This window comes from Salvelinus namaycush, chromosome 17 (genome assembly GCF_016432855.1).
Source record: "Salvelinus namaycush isolate Seneca chromosome 17, SaNama_1.0, whole genome shotgun sequence".
Taxonomy (NCBI): Eukaryota; Metazoa; Chordata; class Actinopteri; order Salmoniformes; family Salmonidae; genus Salvelinus; species Salvelinus namaycush.
This window is the reverse complement of record NC_052323.1, coordinates 22,844,585-22,869,963: the sequence shown is the minus strand read 5'-3', so window position 1 is coordinate 22,869,963 and position 25,379 is coordinate 22,844,585. Positions and strand designations below refer to the sequence as shown.

Sequence of the window (25,379 nt, the reverse complement as noted above, 5' to 3'; positions counted from 1 at the left end):
GTAGAGACGAAAAGGAACCGGGGTGTATACATTAGTCCAAACAGTTGCAAAAGAACTAAAACGAGAGTTTCTATTGGACAAATTCAGGTAAGTCCCGCCCATTTCGTTCCGTTTAACAAACGTTTCGGAACAGAATCGGCGTAATGAATACGCCCCAGTCCTTGGACTCCAAAGGCCAACGTGCATACTTTCGTGACGTCACTGCTTGCGTGATGACGTTGTAATGGAGGTTCAGAGGTGGCAGCTGTGGGTTGATATCAATGACTGTCGGTATTTGGAATATAAAACTGTTTAAAAGTTAGGTAAAAGGCCCTGACCGTTTTTAAACAAGGTAATTGGGAGTTTTTTAACTGTTCACTTGTAATTGCACAACCCTTATTTAGTGAACGCTAAGTCGGGAAGGTTGAAATTCAAGCCCTATTAGGAGTTGGTTAGTTAGCTAGATTTGCTAGCCAGCCACATATTTTAGCCAGCTGGCTAACGTTAGCTGACAGGTGCTAGGGTTGGGCATTATAAAAGGCGATGAAACACTATGATATCATTGTATCTGAAGAGAAACGCATCCTGTCCCCACTCTAAGGTTTGCAGATTCCTAGCTAATTAGCTAGTGAACTGCTAGCTAACTAGCTAGTGGGACAGGTAAGTTAGCTCAGTTCGATAACTAGATGGGTGCCTGTCATCACAGCCTGCTAAAAAGGTAGCTAGCCAGCTATTTGCCCCAATAACATCAAAGCATAGTAAAGTCCTCCAAACAGCAAGATAGCTAATGCTGTAGCTAACAATCTAGCTTAAGCAGTATGTTACACAGTATATTAGCTAGCTAACGTTCTCCTGTCAAATCTAGCTAACGTTAGCTAGATGTTTTAATGTAACCATTGAGTATGTGGCAAGAAATCTCACAGGGTTATTGTGTAGCCTGACATTGTTTGTTGTTTATCTCCAGGTCAAACAAATAAAGAAGGACCACAATTCCATGGTCATTTTCTCGATTGAGAGTTTGTTTGTTTGTTTTTGATGCCTTGCTTGTAGAGCTGGCACTATGCCCGCGGCTACTGTGGATCATAGCCAAAGAATATGTGAGGTTTGGGCTGACAACCTAGATGAAGAACTCAAAAGGATCCGCCAGGTCATTCGAAAATACAACTACATTGCCATGGTAAGTTATGAAGAGTTCTGATCAAAGGCATCTTGGTTGACACTGACAGATATGTGCTGAACATTGTGCTGCTGCTCCATTTCTGCCTTCTCTATTGCTTTGTGTTCTGTTCATAGGACACAGAGTTTCCAGGTGTAGTTGCGAGACCGATTGGAGAGTTCAGAAGCAATGCTGACTACCAGTACCAGTTACTGCGATGTAATGTAGACTTGCTAAAGATTATCCAGCTGGGCCTTACCTTTATGAATGAACAGGGTGAATATCCACCGGGAACTTCAACATGGCAGTTCAATTTTAAGTTTAACCTCACGTAAGCGTTCCCCTTTCTATGATGTCTATCATTGTTCAACAAATTTTCATGTCTTGTATCAAGACTTGACTTGCCCATTTTAGAGGACTCAGCTATATGACCTGCCTCTTGTACAGCACCTACAGAACAGGGGAAGTTTCATAGCAACGGCTCTTTGGAGGCACTAGGAGAAAAGGAAGAACCTTTTTGTTTTTACCATGAAAGGTTTTAAAGATGATTGTAATGTTTATATGTATTGTATGGTACTTTCTTGAGGAATTACATTTTTATACCTTGAGATCTCTGCATTAAAGTTAACTACAAAAAGGAAGTCCATTTGATGTAGTCTGTTATTGAGGTGATATTATTGTAGTATGGAGTTTGACTAGTTTACATGTCTGGACTGATGGGCAAAGGCACAAACAAACCTGCTCATATGACGTATGAAACCAAGGCAAGAACAGGCCTATGTTCAGTGTTGATACTGCACACAATCAGGGTCACGCTCATGACTAGTTCTGGGCCAGGCCATTTGAAGGCTCAATGTCAGCAAGCCACATTGAACACCCTGGACCAGAGCTAGTTCAGGACCTCCATACAGGAGTGAACGTTGTCACACTGAAGCTGCACTGCCTGCACACCGTTCAGGTAAAGGACAATGTGACCAAGATTGTTTAGAAACCATGTGGCCAAGACTTTCACTTGAGCCACCAAATAGGCTGCACCTGTCACATGAGGAGCTGCTTACATTCTCAACGAGCTAATTTACTTGATTTTCTCCTAGTGCCTCTCAAGTCATTTTTCAAATGTTTATATTGACATATTTCATAAATGCTTTCGAGCATATTGCAGGTACTGTTTTATTTTCATGTTTGTTTTGGTGAGGCACTGAAGACAGTGTTTTGAGTAGTATTTTGTTGTTTACATGTAACTTGTTTCTATTGTGGAAGTAAAACCTAAAGGCTTATCAGAAGTCTCAGACATTGAAGAAGAGATATATATATATATAGTTGGACTGCATCCACTTACACAGCAACAACAACTTTGTCATGCTTAGTGTACCCCTTGTTCTTATAGCCATTACATTCATTGATATAAATCAGGGGTTCTTAAACTTTTTCGGCTCTTGACACAAAATATATACATTTACTATATTCCCGTGACCCATATCTTGTTCCGACGACCCAAATTAAGAAGAAATTGTGTTAATATAGATATATTCTCATGACTCGCGAACCACCTCTCACATGCCCAGGAGCCACTTTGGGTCCCGACCCACAGTTTAAGAAACCCTGTTATAAATGTGTAGCCTAGGTGTGAGTGTGACAGGTGTCTCCCTTTCCGTCGTCAGGGAGGACATGTATGCACAGGACTCCATCGAGCTCTTGACAACATCAGGCATCCAGTTCAAGAAGCACGAGGAGGAGGGGATCGAGACATTGTACTTGGCTGAACTGCTCATGACCTCAGGGGTGGTGCTCTGTGAGGGCGTCAAGTGGCTTTCTTTCCACAGGTAGGCCATTTAAAATCAAATCAAACTTTATTTGTCACATGCGCTGAATACAACAAGTGTAGACCTTAAAGTGAAATGCTTACTTACAAGCCCTTAACCAACAGTGCAGTTCAAGAATAGTTAAAAAAGATTTGCCAAATTAACTAAAGTAAAAAATAATAAAAAGGAACACGAACATAACAATAACGAGGCTATATACAAGGGGTACCGGTACCGAGTCAGTGTGGCGGTACATGTTAGTTGAGGTAATTTGTACATGTAGGTAGGTGTGAAGTGACTGCATAGATAATAAATAGTGATTAGCTGCAGTGCACAAAACAAATGGAGGGGGGGTATCAATGTAAATAGTCTGGTGGACATTTAATTAATTGTTCAGCACTCTTATGGCTTGGGGGTAGAAGCTGTTATGGAGCCTTTTGGTCCTAGACTTGGCGCTCCGGTACTGCTTGCCGTGCGGTAGCAGAGAAAACAGTCTATGACTTGGGTGCTTGGAGTCTCTGACAATTTTATGGGCTTTCCTCTGACACTGCCTATTATATAGGTCCTGGATGGCAGGAAGCTTGGCCCCAGTGATGTACTGGGTCGTACGCCCTACCCTCTGTAATGCCTTACAGTCAGATGCCAAGCAGTTGCCATACCAGGCGGTGATGCTACCGGTCAGGATGCTCTCAATGGTGCAGCTGGAGAACTTTTTGAGGATCTGGGGACCCATGCCAAATCTTTTCAGTCTCCTGAGGGGGAAAAGGTTTTGTCGTGTTCTCTTCAGGACTGTCTTGGTGTGTTTGGACCATGATAGTTCGTTGGTGATGTGGACACCAAAGAACTTAACTCTCGACCCGCTCCACTACAGCCCCGTCGATGTTAATGGGGGCCTGTTCAGCCCGCCTTTTCCTGTAGTCCACGATCAGCTCCTTTGTCTTGCTCACATTGAGGAAGAGGTTGTTGTCCTGGCACCACAATGCCAGTTCTCTGACCTCCCTATAGGGTGTATCATTTTTGTTGGTGATCAGGCCTTCCACTGTTGTGTCGTCAAGAAACTTAATGATGGTGTTGGAGTCGTGTTTGGCCATGGCGGGCGTGGGTGAACAGGGAGTACAGGAGGGGACTAAGTACACACCTCTGAGGGGCCCCAGTGTTGAGGATCAGCGTGGCAGACGTGTTGTTGCCTAACCTTACCACCTGGGGGCGTCCCGTCAGGAAGTCCAGGATCCAGTTTCAGAGGAAGGTGTTTAGTCCCAGGGTCCTTACCTTAGTGATGAGCTTGTGGGCACTATGGTGTTGAACGCTGAGCTGTAGTCAATGAACAGCATTCGCACATAGGTGTTCCTTTGTCCAGGTGGGAAAGGGAAGTGTGGAGTGCGATTGCGTCATCTGTGGATCTGTTGGGGCGGAATGCGAATTGCAGTGGGTCTAGGGTATCCGGGAGGATGCTGTTGATGTGAGCCATGACCAGCCTTTCAAAGCACGTCATTGCTACCAACGTGAGTGCTATGGGGTGGTAATCATTTAGGCAAGTTACCTTCACTTCCTTGGGCACAGGGACTATGGTGGTCTGCTTGAAACATGTAGGTATTACAGACTCGGTCAGGGAGAGGTTGAAAATGTCAGTGAAAGCGCTTGCTTTGGTTCGTGCATATTTTGAGTACACATTCTGGTAATCCGTCTGGCTTTGTGAAGGTTGTTTAAAGGTCTTGCTCACATCGGCTACCGAGAGCGTTATCGCAGTCATCCAGAACAGCTGGTGCTCTCGTGCATGCTTCAGTGTTTCTTGCCTTGAAGCGAGCATAAAAGGCATTTAGCTCATCTGCTAGATTCGCATCACTGGGCAGCTCGCGTCTGGGTTTCCCTTTGTAGTCCGTAATAGTTTTCAAGCTTTGCTACATCCGACGAGCGTCAAAGCCGGTATAGTATGATTCAATCTTAGTCCTGTATTGACGCTTTGCTTGTTTGATGGTTCGTCTGAGGGCATAGCAGGATTAGTGTCCTGCTCCTCGAAAGCGGCAGCTCTAGCCTTTAGCTCGATGCGGATGTTGCCTGTAATCCATGGCTTCTGGTTGGGATATATACATACATACGGTCACTGTGGGGATGACGTTGTCAATGTACTTATTGATGAAGCCGATGATTGAGGTGGTATACACCTCAATGTCATTGGATGAATCCTGGAGCATATTCCAGTCTGTGCTAGCAAAACATCCTATAGCGTAGCATCCGTGTCATCTGACCACTTCCGTATTGAGCGAGTCACTGTTACTTCCTGCTTTAGTTTTTGCTTGTAAGCTGGAATCAGGAGGATATAATTATTGTCAGATTTGCTAAATGGAGAGCGGGGGAGAGCTTTTTATGCATCTCTGTGGGTGGAGTAAAGGTGGTCTAGAGTTTTTTTCCTTTTTCCTCTGTTTGCACATGTGACATGCTGGTAAAAATGTGGTAAAACTGATTTAAGTTTGCCTGCATTAAAGTCCCCGGCCACTAGGAGCGCCGCTTCTGGATGAGCATTTTCTTGTTTGCTTATGGCCTTATAGAGTTGGTTGAGTGAGGTATTACTGCCGGTATCGGTTAGTGGTGGTACATAGATGGGTACGAATAATATAGATAAGATCTCTCTTGGTAGATAGTGTGGTCGTCAGCTTATCACAAGGTACTCTACCTCAGGCGAGCAATACCTCGAGACTTCTTTAATATTAGACATTGCGCACCAGCTGTTATTGACAAAAAGACACACACCCCCACCCCTCGTCTTACCAGACGTAGCCTCTTCTCTGTTCTGCCGGTGCATGGACAATTACGCCAGCTCTATATTATCCATGTCGTCGTTCAGCCACGACTCTGTGAAACATAAGATATTACATTTGTTTTTGTCCCGTTGGTAGGATAATCGTAGGTCATCAATTTTATTTTCCAATGATTGCAAGTAGAACGGATGGCAGTGGGAGTTTACTTGCTCGCCTACATATTCTCAGAAGGCAGCCCGACCTGCGCCCTCTTTTCCTCCGTCTTTTCTTCATGCAAATGATGGGGATTTGGGCCTGTTCCCGGGAAAGCAGTATATCCTCCTTGTCGGACTCGTTAAAGGAAAAAGCTTCTTCCAGTTCGTGGTGAGAAATCGCTTTTCTGATGTCCAGAAGTTATTTTCGGTCAGAAGAGACGGTAGCAGCAACATTATGTACAAAATAAGGTACAAAATAAGTTACAAACAACGCAAAAACTAACAAAATAGCACAGTTGGTTAGGAGCATGTAAAACTTCAGCCCTCCTTTTCGGCGCCATCTTATCAGATCCAGATTCTAACCACACATGTATGTTATTTGTTATTTGGTATAGACTTGACCATTATTAAAATCAATCATCTTAGACCTAAGAAGCATTTTGTTTATTTTTCTGTTTGCAGTGGCTATGACTTTGGCTATCTGATCAAGATTCTGTCCAACTCTAACCTGCCCGAAGAGGAAGTGGACTTCTTTGAGATCCTTCGCCTGTTCTTCCCCATCATATATGATGTCAAGTACCTCATGAAGAGCTGCAAAAACCTCAAGGTAACTTCAGCACATCATAACAGTTAAAGAAAGTATTACTCAGCTGTGTATTCAATGAGTTTTCAGAGAGCTAACTAGGCCACAAGTCTTAATCGATAGCCTTTAAATGCATTATAGACATGGCCAGATGGCTAGATTAGCAGAATCTGTGAGTGACAGGGCGTGGTTTGATTGACAGGGTGGGCTACAGGAAGTGGCAGAACAGCTGGAGCTGGAGAGGATTGGCCCCCAGCACCAAGCTGGCTCAGACTCACTACTGACAGGCATGGCATTCTTCAAGATGAGAGAGGTACTCTGTCCATGTGTGTGTCCCAAATGGAACCCTATTCAATATACAGTACCAGTCAAAAGTTATGACACACCACCTACTCATTCAAGGGTTTTTATTAATTTTTTACTATTTTCTACATTGTAGAATAATAGTGAAGATATCAAATCTATGAAATAACACATATGGAGTTATGTAGTAACCAAAAAAGTGTTAAACAAATCAAAATATATTTTAGATTATTCAAAGTAGCCACCATTTGCCTTGATGACAGCTTTGCACACTCTTGTCATTCTCTCAACCAGCTTCATGAGGAATGCTTTTCCAACAGTCTTGAAGGAGTTCCCACATATACTGAGCACTTGTTGGCTGCTTTTTCTTCACTCTGCGGTCCAACTCATCACAAACCATCTCAATTGGGTCGAGGTCGGGTGATTGTGGAGGCCAGGTCATCTTATGCAGCAATGCATCACTCTCCTTCTTGGTCTAATAGCTCCTACACAGCCTGGAGGTGTGTTGGGTCATTGTCCTGTTGAAAAACAAATGATAGTCCCACTAAGCGCAAACCAGATGGGATGGCGTATCGCTGCATAATGCTGTGGTAGGCATGCTGGTTAAGTGTGCCTTGAATTATACATAATTCATTGACAGTGTCACCAGCAAAGCACCATCACACCTCCATGCTTCACGGTGGGAACCACACATGCGGAGTACATCCGTCTACTCTGCGTCTCACAAAGACACGGCGGTTGGAACCAAAAATCTCAAATTTGGACTCATCAGACCAAAGGACAGATTTCCACCGGCCTAATGTCCATTGCTCGTGTTTCTTGGCCCAAGCATGTCTCTTCTTCTTTTTGATATTCTTAAGTACAGTGGCTTGCGAAAGTATTCACCCCCTTAGGCATTTTTACTATTTTGTTGCCTTACAACCTGGAATTAAAATAGTTCTTTTGGGGGGGGGGGGGTTGTATCATTTGATTTACACAACATGCTTAACACTTTGAAGATGCCAAATATTTTTTCTTGTGAAACAAACAAGAAGTAAGACAAAAAACAGAGTACCTGAGCATGCATAACTATTCAACCCCCCAAAGTCAATACTTTGTTGAGCCACCTTTTGCGGAAATTACAGCTGCAAGTCTCTTGGGGTATGTCTCTATAAGCTTGGCACATCCAGCCACTGGAATTTTTGCCCATTCTTCAAGGCAAAACTGCTCCAGGTCCTTCAAGTTGGATGGGTTCCGCTGGTGTACAGCAATCTTTAAGTCATACCACATATTCTCAATTGGATTGAGGTCTGGGCTTTGACTAGGCCATTCCAAGACATTTAAATGTTTCCCCTTAAACCACTCGAGTGTTGCTTTCGCAGTATGCTTAGGGTCATTGTCCTGCTGGAAGGTGAACCTCCGTCCAAATCTCTGGAAGACTGAAACAGGTTTCCCTCAAGAATTTCCCTGTATTTAGCGCCATCCATCATTCCTTTAATTCTGACCAGTTTCCCAGTCCCTGCCGATGAAAAACATCCCCACAGCATGATGCTGCCACCACCATGCTTCACTGTGGGGATGGTGTTCTCGGGTGATGAGAGGTGTTGGGTTTGCGCCAGACATACCATTTTCCTTGATGGCCAAAAAGCTACATTTTAGTCTCATCTGACCAGAGTACCTTCTTCCATATGTTTGGGGAGTCTCCCACATGCCTTTTGGTGAACACCAAACGTGTTTGCTTATTTTTTTCTTTAATTAAGCAATGGCTTTTTTCTGGCCACTCTTCCGTAAAGCCCAGCTCTGTGGAGTGTACGGCTTAAAGTGGTCCTATGGACGGATTCTCCAATCTCCACTGTGGAGCTTTGCAGCTCCTTCAGGGTTATCTTTGGTTATCTTTGGTCTCTTTGTGGCCTCTCTGATTAATGCCCTCCTTGCCTGGTCTGTGAGTTTTGGTGGGCGGCCCTCTCTTGGCAGGTTTGTTGTGGTGCCATATTCTTTCAATGTTTTAATAATGGATTTAATGGTGCTCCGTGGGATGTTCGCAGTTTTGGATTTTTTTTATAACCCAACCCTGATCTGTGCTTCTCCACAACTTTGTCCCTGACCTCTTTGGAGAGCTCCTTGGTCTTCATGGTGCCGCTTGCTTGGTGGTTCCCATTGCTTAGTGGTGTTGCAGACTCTGGGGCCTTTCCAAACAGGAGTATATATACTGAGATCATGTGACAGATCATGTGACACTTAGATTGCACACAGGTGGACTTGATTTAACGAATTATGTGACTTCTGAAGGTATTTGGTTGCATCAGATCTTATTTAGTGGCTTCATAGCAAAGGGTTGAATACATATGCACGCACCACTTTTATTTAATTTTTTTAATTTTATTGAACAAGTAATTTTTTTCACTTCTCCAATTTGGACTATTTTGTGTATGTCCATTACATGAAATCGAAATAAAAATCAATTTAAATTACAGGTTGTAATGCAACAAAATAGTAAAAACGCCAAGGGGGATGAATACTTTTGCAAGGCACTGTAGTGTTTTTTTTGCAGCAATTTCACCATGAATGCCTGATTCATGCAGTCTCCTCTGAACAGTTGATGTTCAGATGTGTCTGATACTTGAACTCTGTGAAGCATTTATTTGGGCTGCAATTTCTGAGGCTGGTAACTCAAATGAACTTATCCTCTGCAGCAGAGGTAACTCTGGATCTTACTTTCCTGTGGCGGTCCTCATGAGAGACAGTTTCATCATAGTGCTTAATGGTTTTTGTGACTGCGCTTGAAGAAATTGACTGACCATGTCTTAATGTAATGATGGGCTGTCATTTCTCTCTGCTTATTTGAGCTGTTCTTGCCATAATGTGGACTTGGTCTTTTACCAAATAGGGCTACCTTCTGTATATCACCCCTACCTTGTCACAAAACAACTGATTGGCTCAAATTCATTAAAAAGGAAAGAAATTTACTTTTTAACAAGTCACACCTGTTAATTGAAATGCATTCCAGGTGACTACCTCATGAAGCTGGTTGAGAGAATGTCAATTGTGCAAAGCTGTCATTTTATTTTATTTAACCTTTATTTAACTAGGCAAGTCAGTTAAGAACAAATTCTTATTTACAATTTACCAAACTGCGGGGGCTGGGATTAAAATAATTATCAATTAAATAAATATACAGGACAAAACACATCACAACAAGAGAGACAACACAACACTACAGACCTAAGAAAATAACAACAGCATGGCAGCAACATATGACAACACAACATAACAAGGTCCAAACATTATTGGGCACAAACAACAGCAAGAAGGGATGGACTACTTTGAAGAATCTCAAATATAAAACAGTCTTGCCTTGCCTTGCCTTGCTCAGGGGCAGAGCAACAGATTTTTACCTTGTCAGCTCAGGGATTCGATCCAGCAACCTTTTGGTTACTGGCCCAACGCTCTAACCACTAGGCTACCTGCCGCGTCATTTCTACAATGTAGAAAATAGTAACAATAAAGGAAAACCCTTGAATGAGTTTGTTTGACTGGTACTGTATAGTTCACTACTTCTGACCAGAGCCCTGTGGGCCCAGATCAAAGTAGTGCCCTATAAAGGGAATAGGGTTGATACTGAGATGTTTGTGTGAATGGATCATAGAACAGGGAGATGACTCACAACTTGCATTTCTTCAAAGAGCCACCAGATGTTATTAGAGATAAACATATACTACTTTCACTAACCACATTTCCATCCACAGTTTTTATGGGAGTAAAGTCATACCGTATTAAAAAAAAATCCTGACAGCTGTGATGGAAACAGGAAGTTTCAGTACAATTTTATAAATTCTGACAATTTGTTCGTTTGACATAGTAAGATCTTTTTGTGTCAGTAAAATTAATTATGCGAGAAGTGGTGGTGGAAATGCCTTTATGGGCAAATATTAATATATTAACCATCATATCAACGTAAACTTGGAGTCACGCGATGTGTGTGGTCCTCCCACTACAACACGGGAAAGCATGCAGTTCATTAGGCTATAGATGAAATAACACAGGGTGGTGAAAATGCACGGTGATCTTAATGCTCTTTCCAATAAATATCTAGGGTCTGATTCTGGTGACGTGATGATCGGTGCTTGACTGCCGTTTGACAAATATAAATATTCTCGTTCTTATCCATAATAAGCCACTGTATTTGCGAGCAGTTGGCTTGAGCGCAGGTGCCAAAACCAAAGTAGGCACATTTAACGCAACAGTTGTGACAACTATTGGTAGAGTTGAAAATGCGATGGACACACATTAAACTTTTGATTTTTATTCGGTACATGAAAACTCAAGTGAAAAAGTGCATTTTATGTGCACAATGTTATAACTTTTTTTTTTTTTTTTTTTTGCAACAAGTCTGTTTGGTGAAACACCACTGTTGATAAAATGTGCATGTTGTCTTTGTCATGCGAATATTCTAAAATCTGCAATCTGTCGCCAATTGGGTGGAAACCTAGCTACAAACTAGTATACTTTTTCCTGTATCTGATGACATCACATATTTTTTTAGATGTTCTTTGAGGATCATATCGACGATGCAAAGTACTGTGGTCACTTGTACGGGCTGGGTTCAGGCTCTGCATACGTCCAGAACGGCACAGGGAACGCCTACGAGGAGGAAGCCAATAAACAGCTGTCATGACATCATCACTGGGATCTTTCTGGATGGTCTGCTCTAGTCAATTACTATGACGACTGGAATAATGGAAGAACAAAAGCATAATATATATATATATATATACCATTTCGGAAGCTCTTTGTCATAAGCGCTTCTTACTTTAGGTGGTTGGTGAATTTGGTGGTTCAATAGTTCCTATCTCCAGACGTACCCAAGGTGTGTGTTTGTGCTTAAAATCATGTTTTTTCTATGAAAGCAGTTTAGAGGGGCTGGTTGGTTCATTTAGATTTCACATGAAGCGCTTGAAGAGAAAACAAGGGATTTTAGTTTTTCAAACATTTTCTGTAGAAATGTTGCACTTTATAGCTCCTAACCAGATCCTTGATTTTATATGAAAAGCTACATTTTTCTGGTATGCTCCTCTTTGTTGCCTTCTCTAAGTTCAATTTTTTTTCACTTAACATCTGTCTTTATTATGAAAATAAGTAATTCTTTTTTCACCAAAGTTAGCCTTAATAGTAGCTACATTTTTTTTTAATGTTATTTTAATATTTAATTTATTGTACTGGTTGGTTGTTTTCATGTGATGAGACCGCCCCTCCCCTCCATATGTTAAAAAAAAAAAAAAAAAAAAAAAAAAATGCAATATACGAGAGATTGTTTTTAAAGCTTTTGTAAATAAAGGCTTCAAACTTTTCTAACATATAAGAACTTGATTTGAGTGAGTTTGAAATCTGTTTAAGAGTCATATTTTAAATGATATACCTTATAGGCTATTGAGACCGATATGGGAGAAAGGTACAAGAACAGTCAATAGCAATATAAACAGGCTGAACATGGCATCATTGTATTTATCTGATAAGGCATCACAATACAGTACATAGCCTCACATGTTCATAAATGTATTTTTCTCCATTCATGCACAGAGTATTAAAAAAATATAGATTGACAAGGTTTTGCATACATTTGAGCCATTTACCAAAATGAAAACCGATGCTAACTGATGACTCATTTCCAAACAGAAAATGTAATTTAAAAGGACCAAAGGAGTACAATCAGAACAGAACCCTCACAAGGAATGGAACAGCTGGAGCAATCGCTGTATTATTTCTGCAGCACTTCCATATTTGAATGGAGTTGAATTGAGAATGCAGCAAACATTCTGAAACCGAGGCTTGGATTTGAAGATCATAGGCCAGTGTGTCAGGCCTCTGGAGAAAAACAGGATCTTTGGCTGGCAGTTTGACAATAAATAGCACTACAGGAACACTTGACATGGCAAGCACACTGACATATCAAAAAATAAGACTGATTGGTGATGTCTAAGAGCCAATGGTATTCTCACCAATGCCAGAGGAACACAGGAATCCTTTCAAATCAAAGAATATCAATATAGCCCTTATTCAAATGATTATTATGCAACAGTGATTTTACCACGTTTCCAAGAGAGAGAAACTGATATAATACATGAAACTATTTACTTTCTTATGTTTTGTTAGCATCCTGAGTATGAAGCATGCATCAGTTAATTGAAGGATTTTTTTTTTTTAAATCACAACAGGTTGTTAATCTTTTCAATACTTCTTTCATGTTCAGTGCCATAAAAAGCCTAACACTGCATATCTCATCCAATAATCACGCACACAAAGCAGCTTTTACTCTTAAAATATGTCTATACAATCATAGAATCAACATTCACTATCATACATCTTTGCATGTTGGGTTAGGATTAAGTATTGGCAAATTCTAAAATTACATTCAAATGGAATATTTATACTGTTTCTGTCAATCACAAATACAAGTTAGTCATTCTAGTTTAGACATTACACAAGTAAAAATAGACTAATTTGAAGACGAAGTCCAAGATAATCAAATCATACAACAATACTTCAAGGGTCCTTTACTAAAATAATATAGATGTACTGAACACATACAAATGTAGCGTCTTAGACCAACCACCTGTTATACAAAGTGAAAATAAAACACTTCTCATTCTATTCTTATGCTTTTCAGATCCAAACTTGAAAAAACACGGCAAGTAATTGGAATGCAACTTCAATCTTCCGAGGCCACAACTTGATCTCATACTCAATATTCAGCCTTCAGGAAACCAGTTTTCACCATGTTAAATGATGTCTTTAGAAACAACAATAACAATGCTTCGTTGGATTCAAATGTTACGTCTGTTTCCAATGATACTGGTGAGAGCAAAAACAACAGTAAACTAAGCCCTTCTAAGCAGCAATTAACTACAGCAGTGTGTTATGGTAAGAAAGATGACTGGTTATGGTGATATCACAACTGCACATTCTCATAGGCACGCTGAACACTGGGATCACCATAGACCTGTTGAAGGAAATAAGCATTATGTGATACATTAGAAATAAACCATATCGTTTTTACCTCAAGCTTTGTGGATAATATTTTTTAAATATTGAGATCAATTTTCAACGCACCTATGATTCCACGTAGAAGTCGTCATTCCTCGCCGGGGTTATGTTTCATTCTCTATGGCCATTGCTGGGTTACTTGTGCCTGAAAAACACAGTATGCATACAGTTAATAAAGTTATTGGAGAATGGTCATAGAATAATGATTTGTAGACAACATTTAAAAGTTTAAAAAACAGTGGACATAAAGCTAGGGTTAGGGTTATGGTTGAAACGGGATGTGGACATGAAGCTAGGGTTATGGTTGAAACGGGATGTGGACATGAAGCTAGGGTTATGGTTGAAACGGGATGTGGACATGAAGCTAGGGTTAGGGTTGAAACGGGATGTGGACATGAAGCTAGGGTTAGGGTTGAAACGGGATGTGGACATGAAGCTAGGGTTAGGGTTGAAACGGGATGTGGACATGAAGCTAGGGTTAGGGTTGAACCGTGATCTGGACATGAAGCTAGAGTTAGGGTTGAACTGGGATCTGGACATGGAGTTAGGGTTGAACCAGGATCTGGACATGAAGCTAAGGTTAGGGATCTGGACATGAAGCTAAGGTTAGGGTTGAACCGGGATCTGGACATGGAGTTAGGGTTTAACTGGGATCTGGACATGAAGCTAAGGTTAGGGTTGAACCGGGATCTGGACATGGAGTTAGGGTTTAACTGGGATCTGGACATGAAGCTAAGGTTAGGGTTGAACCGGGATCTGGACATGGAGTTAGGGTTGAACCAGGATCTGGACATGAAGCTAAGGTTAGGGTTTAACTGGGATTTGGACATGAAGCTAAGGTTAGGGTTGAACCGGGATCTGGACATGAAGCTAAGGTTAGGGTTTAACCGGGATCTGGACATGAAGCTAAGGTTAGGGATCTGGACATGAAGCTAAGGTTAGGGTTGAACCGGGATCTGGACATGGAGTTAGGGTTTAACTGGGATCTGGACATGAAGCTAAGGTTAGGGTTGAACCGGGATCTGGACATGAAGCTAGAGTTAGGGTTGAACCGGGATCTGGACATGAAGATAAGGTTAGGGTTTACTCGGCTCCCATCAGATATTTGAGCCCTCACCCCGTCTCTCTTTGTCCTCTGCCCCCCCATTCTCTGTCCAGGAGGGAGCGCTGTTCAGCAGTCGACTTTGGGACTCCCTCAGTGGTTTGGCTGGGAACTGGTGGCTCTCTCCAACAACACTGCACAACACAACACAGGACAAACCATTAGACAGGATCAATACATGAACGGATTTCAATGGACTATTAGCAAAATGACTGTTAGAAAAGTACCCCTAAAGTACTCTCTCACATCTGTATCCAAAAACCATCTTTATGGAAAAGGACCAAATGTATGAAGAGTGTGGGCAGGATTTCCTGTGAGGGATGAATACTTACGTCTTGTTGGGGGGGGGGGGGGGGGGGGGGTTGTGTCCAGGAGATGAATACTTACGTCTTGTTGGGAGGGGGGTTGTGTCCAGGAGATGAATACTTACGTCTTGTCGGGAGGGGGGTTGTGTCCAGGAGATGAATACTTACGTCTTGTCGGGAGGGGGGTTGTGTCCAGGAGATTAATACTTACGTCTTGTCGGGAGGGGGGTTGTGTCCAGGAGATTAATACTTACGTCTTGTCGGGAGGGGGGTTGTGTCCAGGAGATGAATACTTACGTCTTGTTGGGAGGGGGGTTGTGTCCAGGAGATGAATACTTACGTCTTGTTGGGAGGGGGGTTGTGTCCAGGAGATGAATACTTACGTCTTGTTGGGAGAGGGGTTGTGTCCAGGAGATGAATACTTACGTCTTGTTGGGAGGGGGGTTGTGTCCAGGAGATGAATACTTACGTCTTGTTGGGAGGGGAGTTGTGTCCAGGAGATGAATACTTACGTCTTGTTGGAAGGGGGGTTGTGTCCAGGAGATGAATACTTATGTCTTGTTGGGAGGGGGGTTGTGTCCAGGAGATGAATACTTACGTCTTGTTGGGAGGGGGGTTGTGTCCAGGAGATGAATACTTACGTCTTGTTGGGAGGGGGGTTGTGTCCAGGAGATTAATACTTACGTCTTGTCGGGAGGGGGGTTGTGTCCAGGAGAGGTGGGCTGCTCAGGATCCTGGTTCACCAGACAGGTTGGGAAGGAGCACCCATCACCCAGACTAAACACAAACACAATCCTGTGTTTAAAAGTCTTCCTCTTCATCCTCCTAATAACTAACAACTAACTAACCTCCTCTCACGCTTAGCAACATTGTCCCCCTCATTGCCCCCATAGTTCACCATTAAGTTCAAGTTCTTTCTTCTCCCCTCCTCTCTATCACTGTCAGCCCCAAAGTATAGTCCATAGCCTTGCCAGACCTTTCTGTTTAGCTGAGAATGTCAGTGTTTTCACGGTGGGTTCAGTCAGAGTCGATAGCATGATATTTTATTTGCGAGCAGCATACCACCCTGCATCCCACTGCTGGCTTGCCTCTGAAGCTAAACAGGGTTGGTCCTGGATGGGAGACCAGATGCTGCTGGAAGTGGTGTGGAGGGCCTGTAGGGGGCACTCTTCCCTCTGGTCTAAGGAGATCCCAATGCCCCAGGGCAGTGATTGGGGACATTTCCCTGCATAGGGTGCCATTTTTCTGATGGGATGTTAAAACGGGTGTCCTGACTCTGATCACTAAAGATCACATGGCACTTATCGTAAGAGTAGACATGTTAACCCCGGTTTCCTGGCTAAATTCCCAATCTGGCCCTAATACCATCATGGCCACCTAATCATCCACAGCTTCCAATTGGCTCATTCTTACCCAGGTCGTTGCTGTAAAAGATCATATGTTCTCAGTTAACTTATCTGATAAAATAAGGGAATAAGTATATACCTGGAGTACACAGGAAATGGCCAGTATCTCATTTCATCACCGAAGACCTGGCGGAAGTTCTTACTGAGGCCCAGACTGAAGCCATTCTTATCTGCCCCATGACGGAACGCTGGCGCGCGGACCGCCTCTGAACAACAGAGTAGAATATGATCAGTGTTGAACCAAAACTGAGGAGAGATCTAGTTTGGCATCGTTTATAGAGAACATATGCAATCTAGATGTTTCATAGTTCAAAGGAAACAGAGAGGAACGTCATTGTTTTGTGGGCACTTATGCAACTCCTGAACCAATAGCAACACCTTCATGGGTATAACATTTTTTGAGACATCAGTTGTCAATGATCCTATAGGGGAAGAGATTGCTGAAAGAGTTTGATATTCTCAAATGGTGGGGAGATTTGCTGTTTAAAAGCCTGCCACAACTGCAGACTAACACCCTTGACTCCATCTCACTGAACTGTCCTTGGTACAGCAAAAATGAAGATCAGCCATTTGTAATTTACTTTATGTAATGACAATGAGCCAAAGAGCCCGAGAACCCTGCTCTCTGAGGACAGATCTATGCCTTCAGGTCTACTGGCTGTGCTGTGTTACTAGGTATGACTGACCGTGTCCTCTAAAGGCCTGTCCAGCAGGGCTACCTTTCCAGCAGGGCTACCTGTCCAGCAGGGCTACCTGACCAGCAGGGCTACCTTTCCAGCAGGGCTACCTTTCCAGCAGGGCTACCTGTCCAGCAGGGCTACTTTTCCAGCAGGGCTACCTTTCCAGCAGGGCTACCTGTCCAGCAGGGCTACCTTTCCAGCAGGGCTACCTGTCCAGCAGGGCTACCTTTCCAGTGTCTGTTACTAAGCCTCTTACTGTGAGCCTGTTGTTCACTCCCTGAATAATCCACTCACTCAGATTGGAGACAAAAAAGTGCACCACTGTGCACACAGAGCTGGGCCATATGGACAAAAGTCCATAGCACGATACATTTACAAAATGATCAAGATAACGATAAATTGAACGATGCGTTTATAAAATGAGTGTGCACCACTTTTATATTACCCTTAAAACTACTACTACTACTGCTACTACTACTACTGCTACTACTACTACTACTGGTACTACTACTACTGCTCCTACTACTACTGCTACTACTACTACTGCTACTACTACTACTACTGGTACTACTACTACTGCTCCTACTACTACTGCTACTCTTACTACTGGTACTACTACTGCTACTGCACTAAGACTACTACTGCTACTACTACTACTAGTACTACTACTTATACTGCTTCTATTATCACTACTACTACTACTACTACTACTGCTGCTACTACTACTACTGCTGCTACTACTACTGCTACTACTACGACTACTTTTACTACTACTGCTACTTGGAATGTTGTAGTTATCAATTGTCCCATTAGAAATATCCCATAGTAGCAGACTAATTTCATGTCAAACTTCACATTCCTCTAGTAAAAGCGTATTATTATTAATATCAGTAATATGTCCTTGATAAATGATTGGTTCGGTCAGTATCGATAATTTCCAGTTTATCGTCCCAGCTCTAGCACACATGATAAGAGACTGCTCTCTCTGTCTGTCTGTCCGATAATGGCCATAACAAAGAGCCTTATCAAATCATACCACAGATGAGTGACTCAATCTGTGTTTTTATTTGATGTGGAGAAGAATAGAATAAGGTCCCTATCCCAGGCCTGTTCTTGGAAACTCCGTCAGAGCACCCATGTTAGGTCTGTTTCTATTCTGTTTAGTGAGACACCAGGGAAATGTTCACAACAACATACAGATACACCATGCCAGCTCTTACCCAGAGTGGATCTGTTCTTGCAGACCAGCCAGCAGTGGTAGACGAACAGTGAGGCCAGACTGACAGAGAACATGGAAGCCGCGAAGAACAGGAACATGATGTGGAACTTAGCCTGGGTGTCAGGCAGACCATTCTGAGGGAGCGGTTCCACACAAACACAATGTATTAGTCTTACAGTACCTGTATGTGTGCATTAGGCATAACCTGTAAGTAAAGTCTGCCAGCTAGTTGGGTGTTAGCATAGGTCGCTACGAAACTAGTCTAGGGGGAGCTTAACCAATCAGTGATCATCGTCCTCAAATCCAATGCCGCTGATTGGCTCATACCAGGTATTCTAACAGACGGTCGTGTGTTCTACCTTCAGCCTTGCAGAGAAATCAGAATACCAAGATCAGAACATGAAACAGTTATTTTCAGTTATTCACAAAGCATCATCTTTCATACTGTATTTAGTCATTAAAAATAATAGTTTTCTCTAATGAACATGGATATAGAGATATATAGATATAACAGACATTAGAAATGCAATCATTCCACTGGTTTAGATTGTACAGAATGTCAATTATTCAAAAGTTCACCATGAAAATATTTTACTCACGGTCCAGAATTTAATGAAGTACTGTAGATCTGTAGCAGTGATGAAAATGCAATATAATAAGGAGTATGCCAGGAACAGCATGAAAAACTTATAGTTGGAGAAGCCCACACAGTTATTCACCCTGTCACATTCCAAAACAAGAAGGCAATGCTCCAAGTCAATATCACACCATATGGGAAAACCCTACCGTTTGACAACAACATACAGATGGTAAAAATGGCCCCCAAACAGAAACGGACAAGGCTGAAATATCATCTACATCGTAGACATCAGTTAAGCCTTTGACGACAACGGAAAAAGTGATAAATTTATCAAACAAGATTTAAAAACTCTTACAAATCATACAGTGACCTAATGGAAAATATTGTTCCATTTCCTTTGAATAATTAATCAAACATCACTTTGATTAAGTATGAAATGGTACAGTAGCAATACAGACCAGGGGCAATGGTGATCCATCTTTAGGATGCATCTGTAAAACAACAGTAAGGAAACTCAGTAACAGCTACGATTTTCCCCAACACAGTTTCAGCAGGGTTCTTATGAACAGTGCATAGGGCCATGAGCAGAGTCATACTTATCACAGACTGAGCAATGGTGACATCGATCAGGCTTGACCAGCTGGCAGCGATCACAGAAACGAATAGCTGAGGAATAAGAGAGACAGCGTCAGCACGGTCAATCAGACACCATCACCACCCTATCTACCCTACTGACCAATAACAAATTAATCGTCAGTCTATCTACCCCACTGACCAATAACAAATGAATCGTCAGCCTATCTACCCCACTGACCAATAACAAATTAATCGTCAGCCTATCTACCCCACTGACCAATAACAAATTAATTGTCAGCCTATCTACCCCACTGACCAATTTTTTTAATATTTTTTTTAATTTCACCTTTATTTAACTAGGCAAGTCAGTTAAGAACAAATTCTTATTTTACAATGACAGACATGATTTGGAAAAGCACACACCTGTCTATATAAGGTCCCACAGTTGACAGTGCATGTCAGAGCAAAAACCAAGCCATGAGGTCGAAGGAATTGTCCGTAGAGCCTCAAGACAGGATTGTGTGGAGGCAAAGGTCTGTGGAAGGGTAACAAAAATTGTCTGCGGCATTGAAGGTCCCCAAGAACACAGTGGCCTCCATCATTCTTAAATGGAAGAAGTTTGGAACCACCAAGGCTCTTCCTAGAGCTGGCCACCAGGCCAAACTGAGCAATCGGGGTAGAAGGGCCTTGGTCAGGGAGGTGACCAAGAACCCGATGGATACTCCAGAGTTCCTCTGTGGAGACGGGAGAACCTTCCAGAAGGACAACCATATCTGCAGCACTCCACCAATCAGGCCTTCATGGTAGAGAGGCCAGACGGAAGCCACTCCTCAGTAAAAGGCACATGATAGCCAAAAGACACATAAAGACTCTCAAACCATGAGAAACAAGACTCTCTGGTCTGATGAAACCAAGATTGAACTCTTCGGCCTGAATGCCAAGCGTCACGTCTAGAGGAAACCTGGCACCAAACTTCCCTACGTTGAAGCATGGTGGTGGCAGCATCATGCTGTGGGGATGTTTTTCAGTGGCAGGGACTGGAAGACTAGTCAGGATCGAGGCAAAGTTGAACGGAGCAATGTACAGAGAGAGCCTCAATGAAAACCTGCTCCAGAGCGCTCAGGACCTCAGACAGAGGCAAAGTTTCACCTTCCAACAGGACAACGACCCTAAGCACACAGCCAAGACAACGCAGGAGTAGCTTCGGGACAAGTCTCTGAATGTCTTTCAGTGGCCCAGCCAGAGCCCGGACTTGAACCCGATCGAACATCTCTGGAGAGACCTGAAAATAGCTGTGCAGCAACGCTCCCCATCCAACATAACAGAGCTTGAGAGGATCTACAGAGAAGAATGGGAGAAACTCTCCAAATACAGGTGTGCCAAGCTTGTAGCGTCGTACCCAAGAAGACTCAAGGCTGTAATCGCTGCCAAAGGTGCTTCAACAAAGTACTGAGTTAAGGGTCTGAATATTTATGTAAATGTAATATTTATGGGGGGTTCTATTTATAAATTAGCAAAAATGTCAAATGCTTTGTCATTATGGGGTATTGTGTGTAGATGGATGAGGAGGGAAAAAACTATTTAATCAATTTTAATTGAGATGAGCGGCCGACAACGAGACCCACGCAGACAGCAATGGACACATACATTCTGGCCTAATGACAACTTTGTGGTGTTTAGTGTAACAGATGTCTCTTTCCATTCACCACTGTTATGAGGCTGGAAATATGTTGTGAGTAGATGAACGTGTGCGGATAGCTTAGTAAAGGAGCCCTTTGAAGTGATTGTTTGACAATCAGATAAAAACATCATGACTGGTTGTGTTTATGCCACAATAAAAGGTTATACATTTTAAAAGTTAAATGACAAATCTTTATGACTAGGTCCAGAGAGATCCTATTGAATTAATAGGGATTATATATGTAATTGGGCCTATAAAAAACGTTGGTGCAGGTCCCGCACCGGGAAGAAATGAATTCTACTTTCGCTCCTGATTCAATGTATAATCATCAGAACAACTGGACAGTTTTTGTAATATTAGAGTATATGGTGCAACCAATTCTGGTTTGCTGGGTTGCTAAAAGTCAGCCCACAGGGCAGACTTTTTGTTTTAGCTTGTGTTCTGTAGAGTACCTCCAGACATGGTGCGGGTGTAGATGGGTAAATCCTTGGCTATCCTTCTAAGAATCTCCTGCTGAGACTCTCCACGGTCCTCGCGCTCCAACAGCTCCTTGTCTGAGTAGGACAGGTGGAACTACAGAGAGGATGGAGGAACAGAATAAGAAGCATCCTGTGCCTCAACAGATGTAGGATCTTCATTTCATCACCCTGTTGCAGGAGGTTTAAAAAGCCCTGTTGCATATGAGGTTTAAAAAGTCTTCTGAAGTTTGTAATTTCCACACTTGATTTTCCCCTACAAAAATGTCCATTCATTATAATCAACTTATTAATTCACATTTTCTGTTGCTGCAGGATTTTTTTCCCGCTGCAGCAAACTGGCTCAAATTACGATCCTACACCTCTAGAATATTGCAGGCCTACATCCATTACTAATGAGATGCACTTCCCATTAGAGCTCTTATTATAATGGTGTGATCTACTGTAAATGCTGTGTAGCTCTGAGTGCTGGAGGACTGCAGTACAGTAACTGTTGTGTGTCACAAGGCTGATCCAGCTAAGTCATGTGCACTTCCATCTTTGCCCTTTCCTTCTGAGCAGCTAGACTGTTTGCAGAGCCCCAGCAGCGCTGCTACATTATTACATTGAGGCACTCAGGCGTTTTATGATTGAAGGCTGAGGACTAATAACTTCAACAATAACAAACACAATGGTGCCCAGTGCCACAGATATCACCACCCACTGAATCATCTAACAAATACACCTTACAGTATGAAGGAAAACATTGTTATTGAGTGACCTGAATGTTAAGCTATCGCCCCTTGAATGAACCAGAGCACTCAGTACTGGAAGGAGCATTTTTGAGTGTCGTCTAAAACGCATGGATTCAACAACAACAAGCTCTGAATCTGAGTGGTCAGGAGCAGAGATAATAGAGTGCTCCTTCAGGCAGTCGGAGAATAAGGTAATATCACTGTAAATATGACTCTCAATGTCATTTTAAATAGCACTCTCAATCATAGCAGGAGAGACTGGAGCCTAGTTCTGTACCTCTCCCTGTACCTCATCATCCAGACTAGCCTAGTTCTGTACTTCTCCCTGTACCTCATCATCCAGACTAGCCTAGTTCTGTACTTCTCCCTGTACCTCATCATCCAGACTAGCCTAGTTCTGTACTTCTCCCTGTACCTCATCATCCAGACTAGCCTAGTTCTGTACTTCTCCCTGTACCTCATCATCCAGACTAGCCTAGTCCTGTACTTCTCCCTGTACCTCATCATCCAGACTAGCCTAGTTCTGTACTTCTCCCTGTACCTCATCATCCAGACTAGCCTAGTTCTGTACTTCTCCCTGTACCTCATCATCCAGACTAGCCTAGTTCTGTACTTCTCCCTGTACCTCATCCAGACTAGCCTAGTTCTGTACTTCTCCCTGTACCTCATCATCCAGACTAGCCTAGTTCTGTACCTCTCCCTGTACCTCATCATCCAGACTAGCCTAGTTCTGTACTTCTCCCTGTACCTCATCATCCAGACTAGCCTAGTTCTGTACTTCTCCCTGTACCTCATCATCCAGACTAGCCTAGTTCTGTACTTCTCCCTGTACCTCATCATCCAGACTAGCCTAGTTCTGTCCTTCTCCCTGTACCTCATCATCCAGACTAGCCTAGTTCTGTACTTCTCCCTGTACCTCATCATCCAGACTAGCCTAGTTCTGTACTTCTCCCTGTACCTCATCATCCAGACTAGCCTAGTTCTGTACCTCTCCCTGTACCTCATCATCCAGACTAGCCTAGTTCTGTACCTCTCCCTGTACCTCATCATCCAGACTAGCCTAGTTCTGTACTTCTCCCTGTACATCATCCAGACTAGCCTAGTTCTGTACTTCTCCCTGTACCTCATCATCCAGACTAGCCTAGTTCTGTACTTCTCCCTGTACCTCATCCAGACTAGCCTAGTTCTGTACTTCTCCCTGTATCTCATCATCCAGACTAGCCTAGTTCTGTACTTCTCCCTGTACCTCATCCAGACTAGCCTAGTTCTGTACTTCTCCCTGTACATCATCCAGACTAGCCTAGTTCTGTACTTCTCCCTGTACATCATCCAGACTAGCCTAGTTCTGTACTTCTCCCTGTACATCATCCAGACTAGCCTATTTGATCAAATGCGCGCGCGCACACACACACACACACACACACACTCACCTCTTTCAGGGGGTTCATGGGCTTGGTGAAGATGGTCTGCCAGTAGGCCCAGGTAAACAAGATGAAGGCAACATGATAGGCCAGCAGATAAACAACTGGGAATAGAAAGACATACAGCTCACTGTGCAGCCAAGTAATCTGTCTGCTAGAAGCTAGATCTCTGACACAGTTTTAGAATAGACCAACAAAGATGCCCTGTTTTCCATGAACTTAAAGTCAATAGTTGAACAGAGCACATTTGTCATTGAACAGAGCACATTTGTCTTAAGAACCACCAAAGGAGAACGTGTCAAGGCTTTGGGACAGCCTGACTTTGGGACCTCCTGACTAACTGCCCTTAGATAAGGCTCTGGCAGAGCTATCATTTCCAAACAAGATGATTACAATCATGTTTGTATTTTGTGATCTTATTTATTCTGCTATGATGAAGCTTGTAGCGATGATTAGGCTAGCTACAGTGAATGTCTCTATTGGGTCCCAGCCTGTGTATATGAGGGACTTACAGAAAATCATATTCAACTGTTTCTAACTGCGTACTCCCAGACCCATCATGCAACATCATCCTCATTCCTGGGTGTCTGGCCTCTCCTGACTCTGACTGTGTAGATAACTGATTCAAACCTGACAGAGGAAACAGACATTTATGAGTTCTTAGACAAACCCTTTAATAGACCTACTTCCTCTCCCCACAATAGTACTAATAACGTGGAAATCGGTCTTACTAATGGATACCGTTGGCTCATGACTGCCCATAGATAAGCCTCAACCTCTGGGTTATTCATCTAGCATGGTATCAGTGTTCATCATATCATACTACTACTGTCAGGTATGTGTTCATCATAGGGGAGAGTGGGGTAAGTTGAGACATTTTTTACATTCAGCATCACTCTATCAAGGGAAATATAGTATTTCTAACAAAGATATCTACATATATTTCAGGATGTTGCGTATCCCTTGAAATAATCAGAATTCATGTAAACATTACAGTTTTGAAAACATAGCTTGTCCAAAGAAAGTGGCCTCTTGGGACAACTTACTCTGGGTATGGGGGAAGTTGAGCCGCGGGACAGGGTAAGTTAAGCTGCCTACAAATTTCTGTACTGAATTAAATATTACCACTACCCTTTTAAAACCATATCTATTTTTATTTCCCAAACACAATTCAACACAAACACAATCGCCCCCATTCACATCGACGGGGGCTGTAGTGGAGCAGAGTTCCTTTGTGTCCACATGACCAACAAACTATCATGGTCCAAACACACCAAAACAGTTGTGAAGAGGGCACGATAACGCCTATTCCCCCTCAGGAGACTGAAAAGATTTGGCATGGGTCCTCAGATCATCAAAAAGTTATACAGCTGCACCATCGAGAGCATCCTGACTGGTTGCATCAC

At 42.7% G+C, this 25,379-nt stretch overlaps 2 protein-coding genes across 5 annotated transcripts in view; one reads left to right on the top strand and one right to left on the bottom strand.

Annotated features, from left to right (window-relative positions):
- Positions 1 to 217: 217 nt before the first annotated feature.
- cnot7 (CCR4-NOT transcription complex, subunit 7) lies at positions 218 to 13,811 on the top strand. 4 transcript variants are annotated; one of them, XM_039012455.1, is made up of 7 exons: positions 218 to 331; positions 1,030 to 1,156; positions 1,273 to 1,466; positions 2,797 to 2,958; positions 6,350 to 6,494; positions 6,673 to 6,783; positions 11,296 to 12,111. In XM_039012455.1, exons 2-7 carry the CDS (start codon positions 1,040 to 1,042, stop codon positions 11,425 to 11,427), a joined length of 861 nt encoding a protein of 286 aa, XP_038868383.1. In that variant the 5' UTR covers positions 218 to 331; positions 1,030 to 1,039; the 3' UTR covers positions 11,428 to 12,111. The 4 variants fall into 4 exon arrangements, with proteins under 4 accessions (XP_038868383.1, XP_038868385.1, XP_038868384.1 ...); XM_039012456.1 differs by lacking the exon at positions 11,296 to 12,111 and adding an exon at positions 13,417 to 13,811 and having other exon boundaries at positions 219 to 331; positions 944 to 1,156; XM_039012453.1 differs by having other exon boundaries at positions 219 to 331; positions 944 to 1,156.
- zdhhc2 (zinc finger DHHC-type palmitoyltransferase 2) overlaps positions 12,239 to 25,379 on the bottom strand; it is a 30,785-nt gene continuing 17,644 nt past the window's right edge. The window contains exons 3-13 of the mRNA XM_039012458.1: positions 23,983 to 24,077; positions 21,795 to 21,915; positions 19,682 to 19,751; positions 19,544 to 19,576; positions 19,105 to 19,225; positions 18,507 to 18,639; positions 16,686 to 16,812; positions 15,885 to 15,977; positions 14,911 to 15,029; positions 13,860 to 13,938; positions 12,239 to 13,749 (exon numbers count right to left, since the gene is read on the bottom strand). Of these exons, the coding sequence (XP_038868386.1) occupies positions 13,898 to 13,938; positions 14,911 to 15,029; positions 15,885 to 15,977; positions 16,686 to 16,812; positions 18,507 to 18,639; positions 19,105 to 19,225; positions 19,544 to 19,576; positions 19,682 to 19,751; positions 21,795 to 21,915; positions 23,983 to 24,077 (953 nt within the window). The 3' untranslated portion in view covers positions 12,239 to 13,749; positions 13,860 to 13,897. The remainder of the gene's footprint in view (positions 13,750 to 13,859; positions 13,939 to 14,910; positions 15,030 to 15,884; positions 15,978 to 16,685; positions 16,813 to 18,506; positions 18,640 to 19,104; positions 19,226 to 19,543; positions 19,577 to 19,681; positions 19,752 to 21,794; positions 21,916 to 23,982; positions 24,078 to 25,379) is intronic.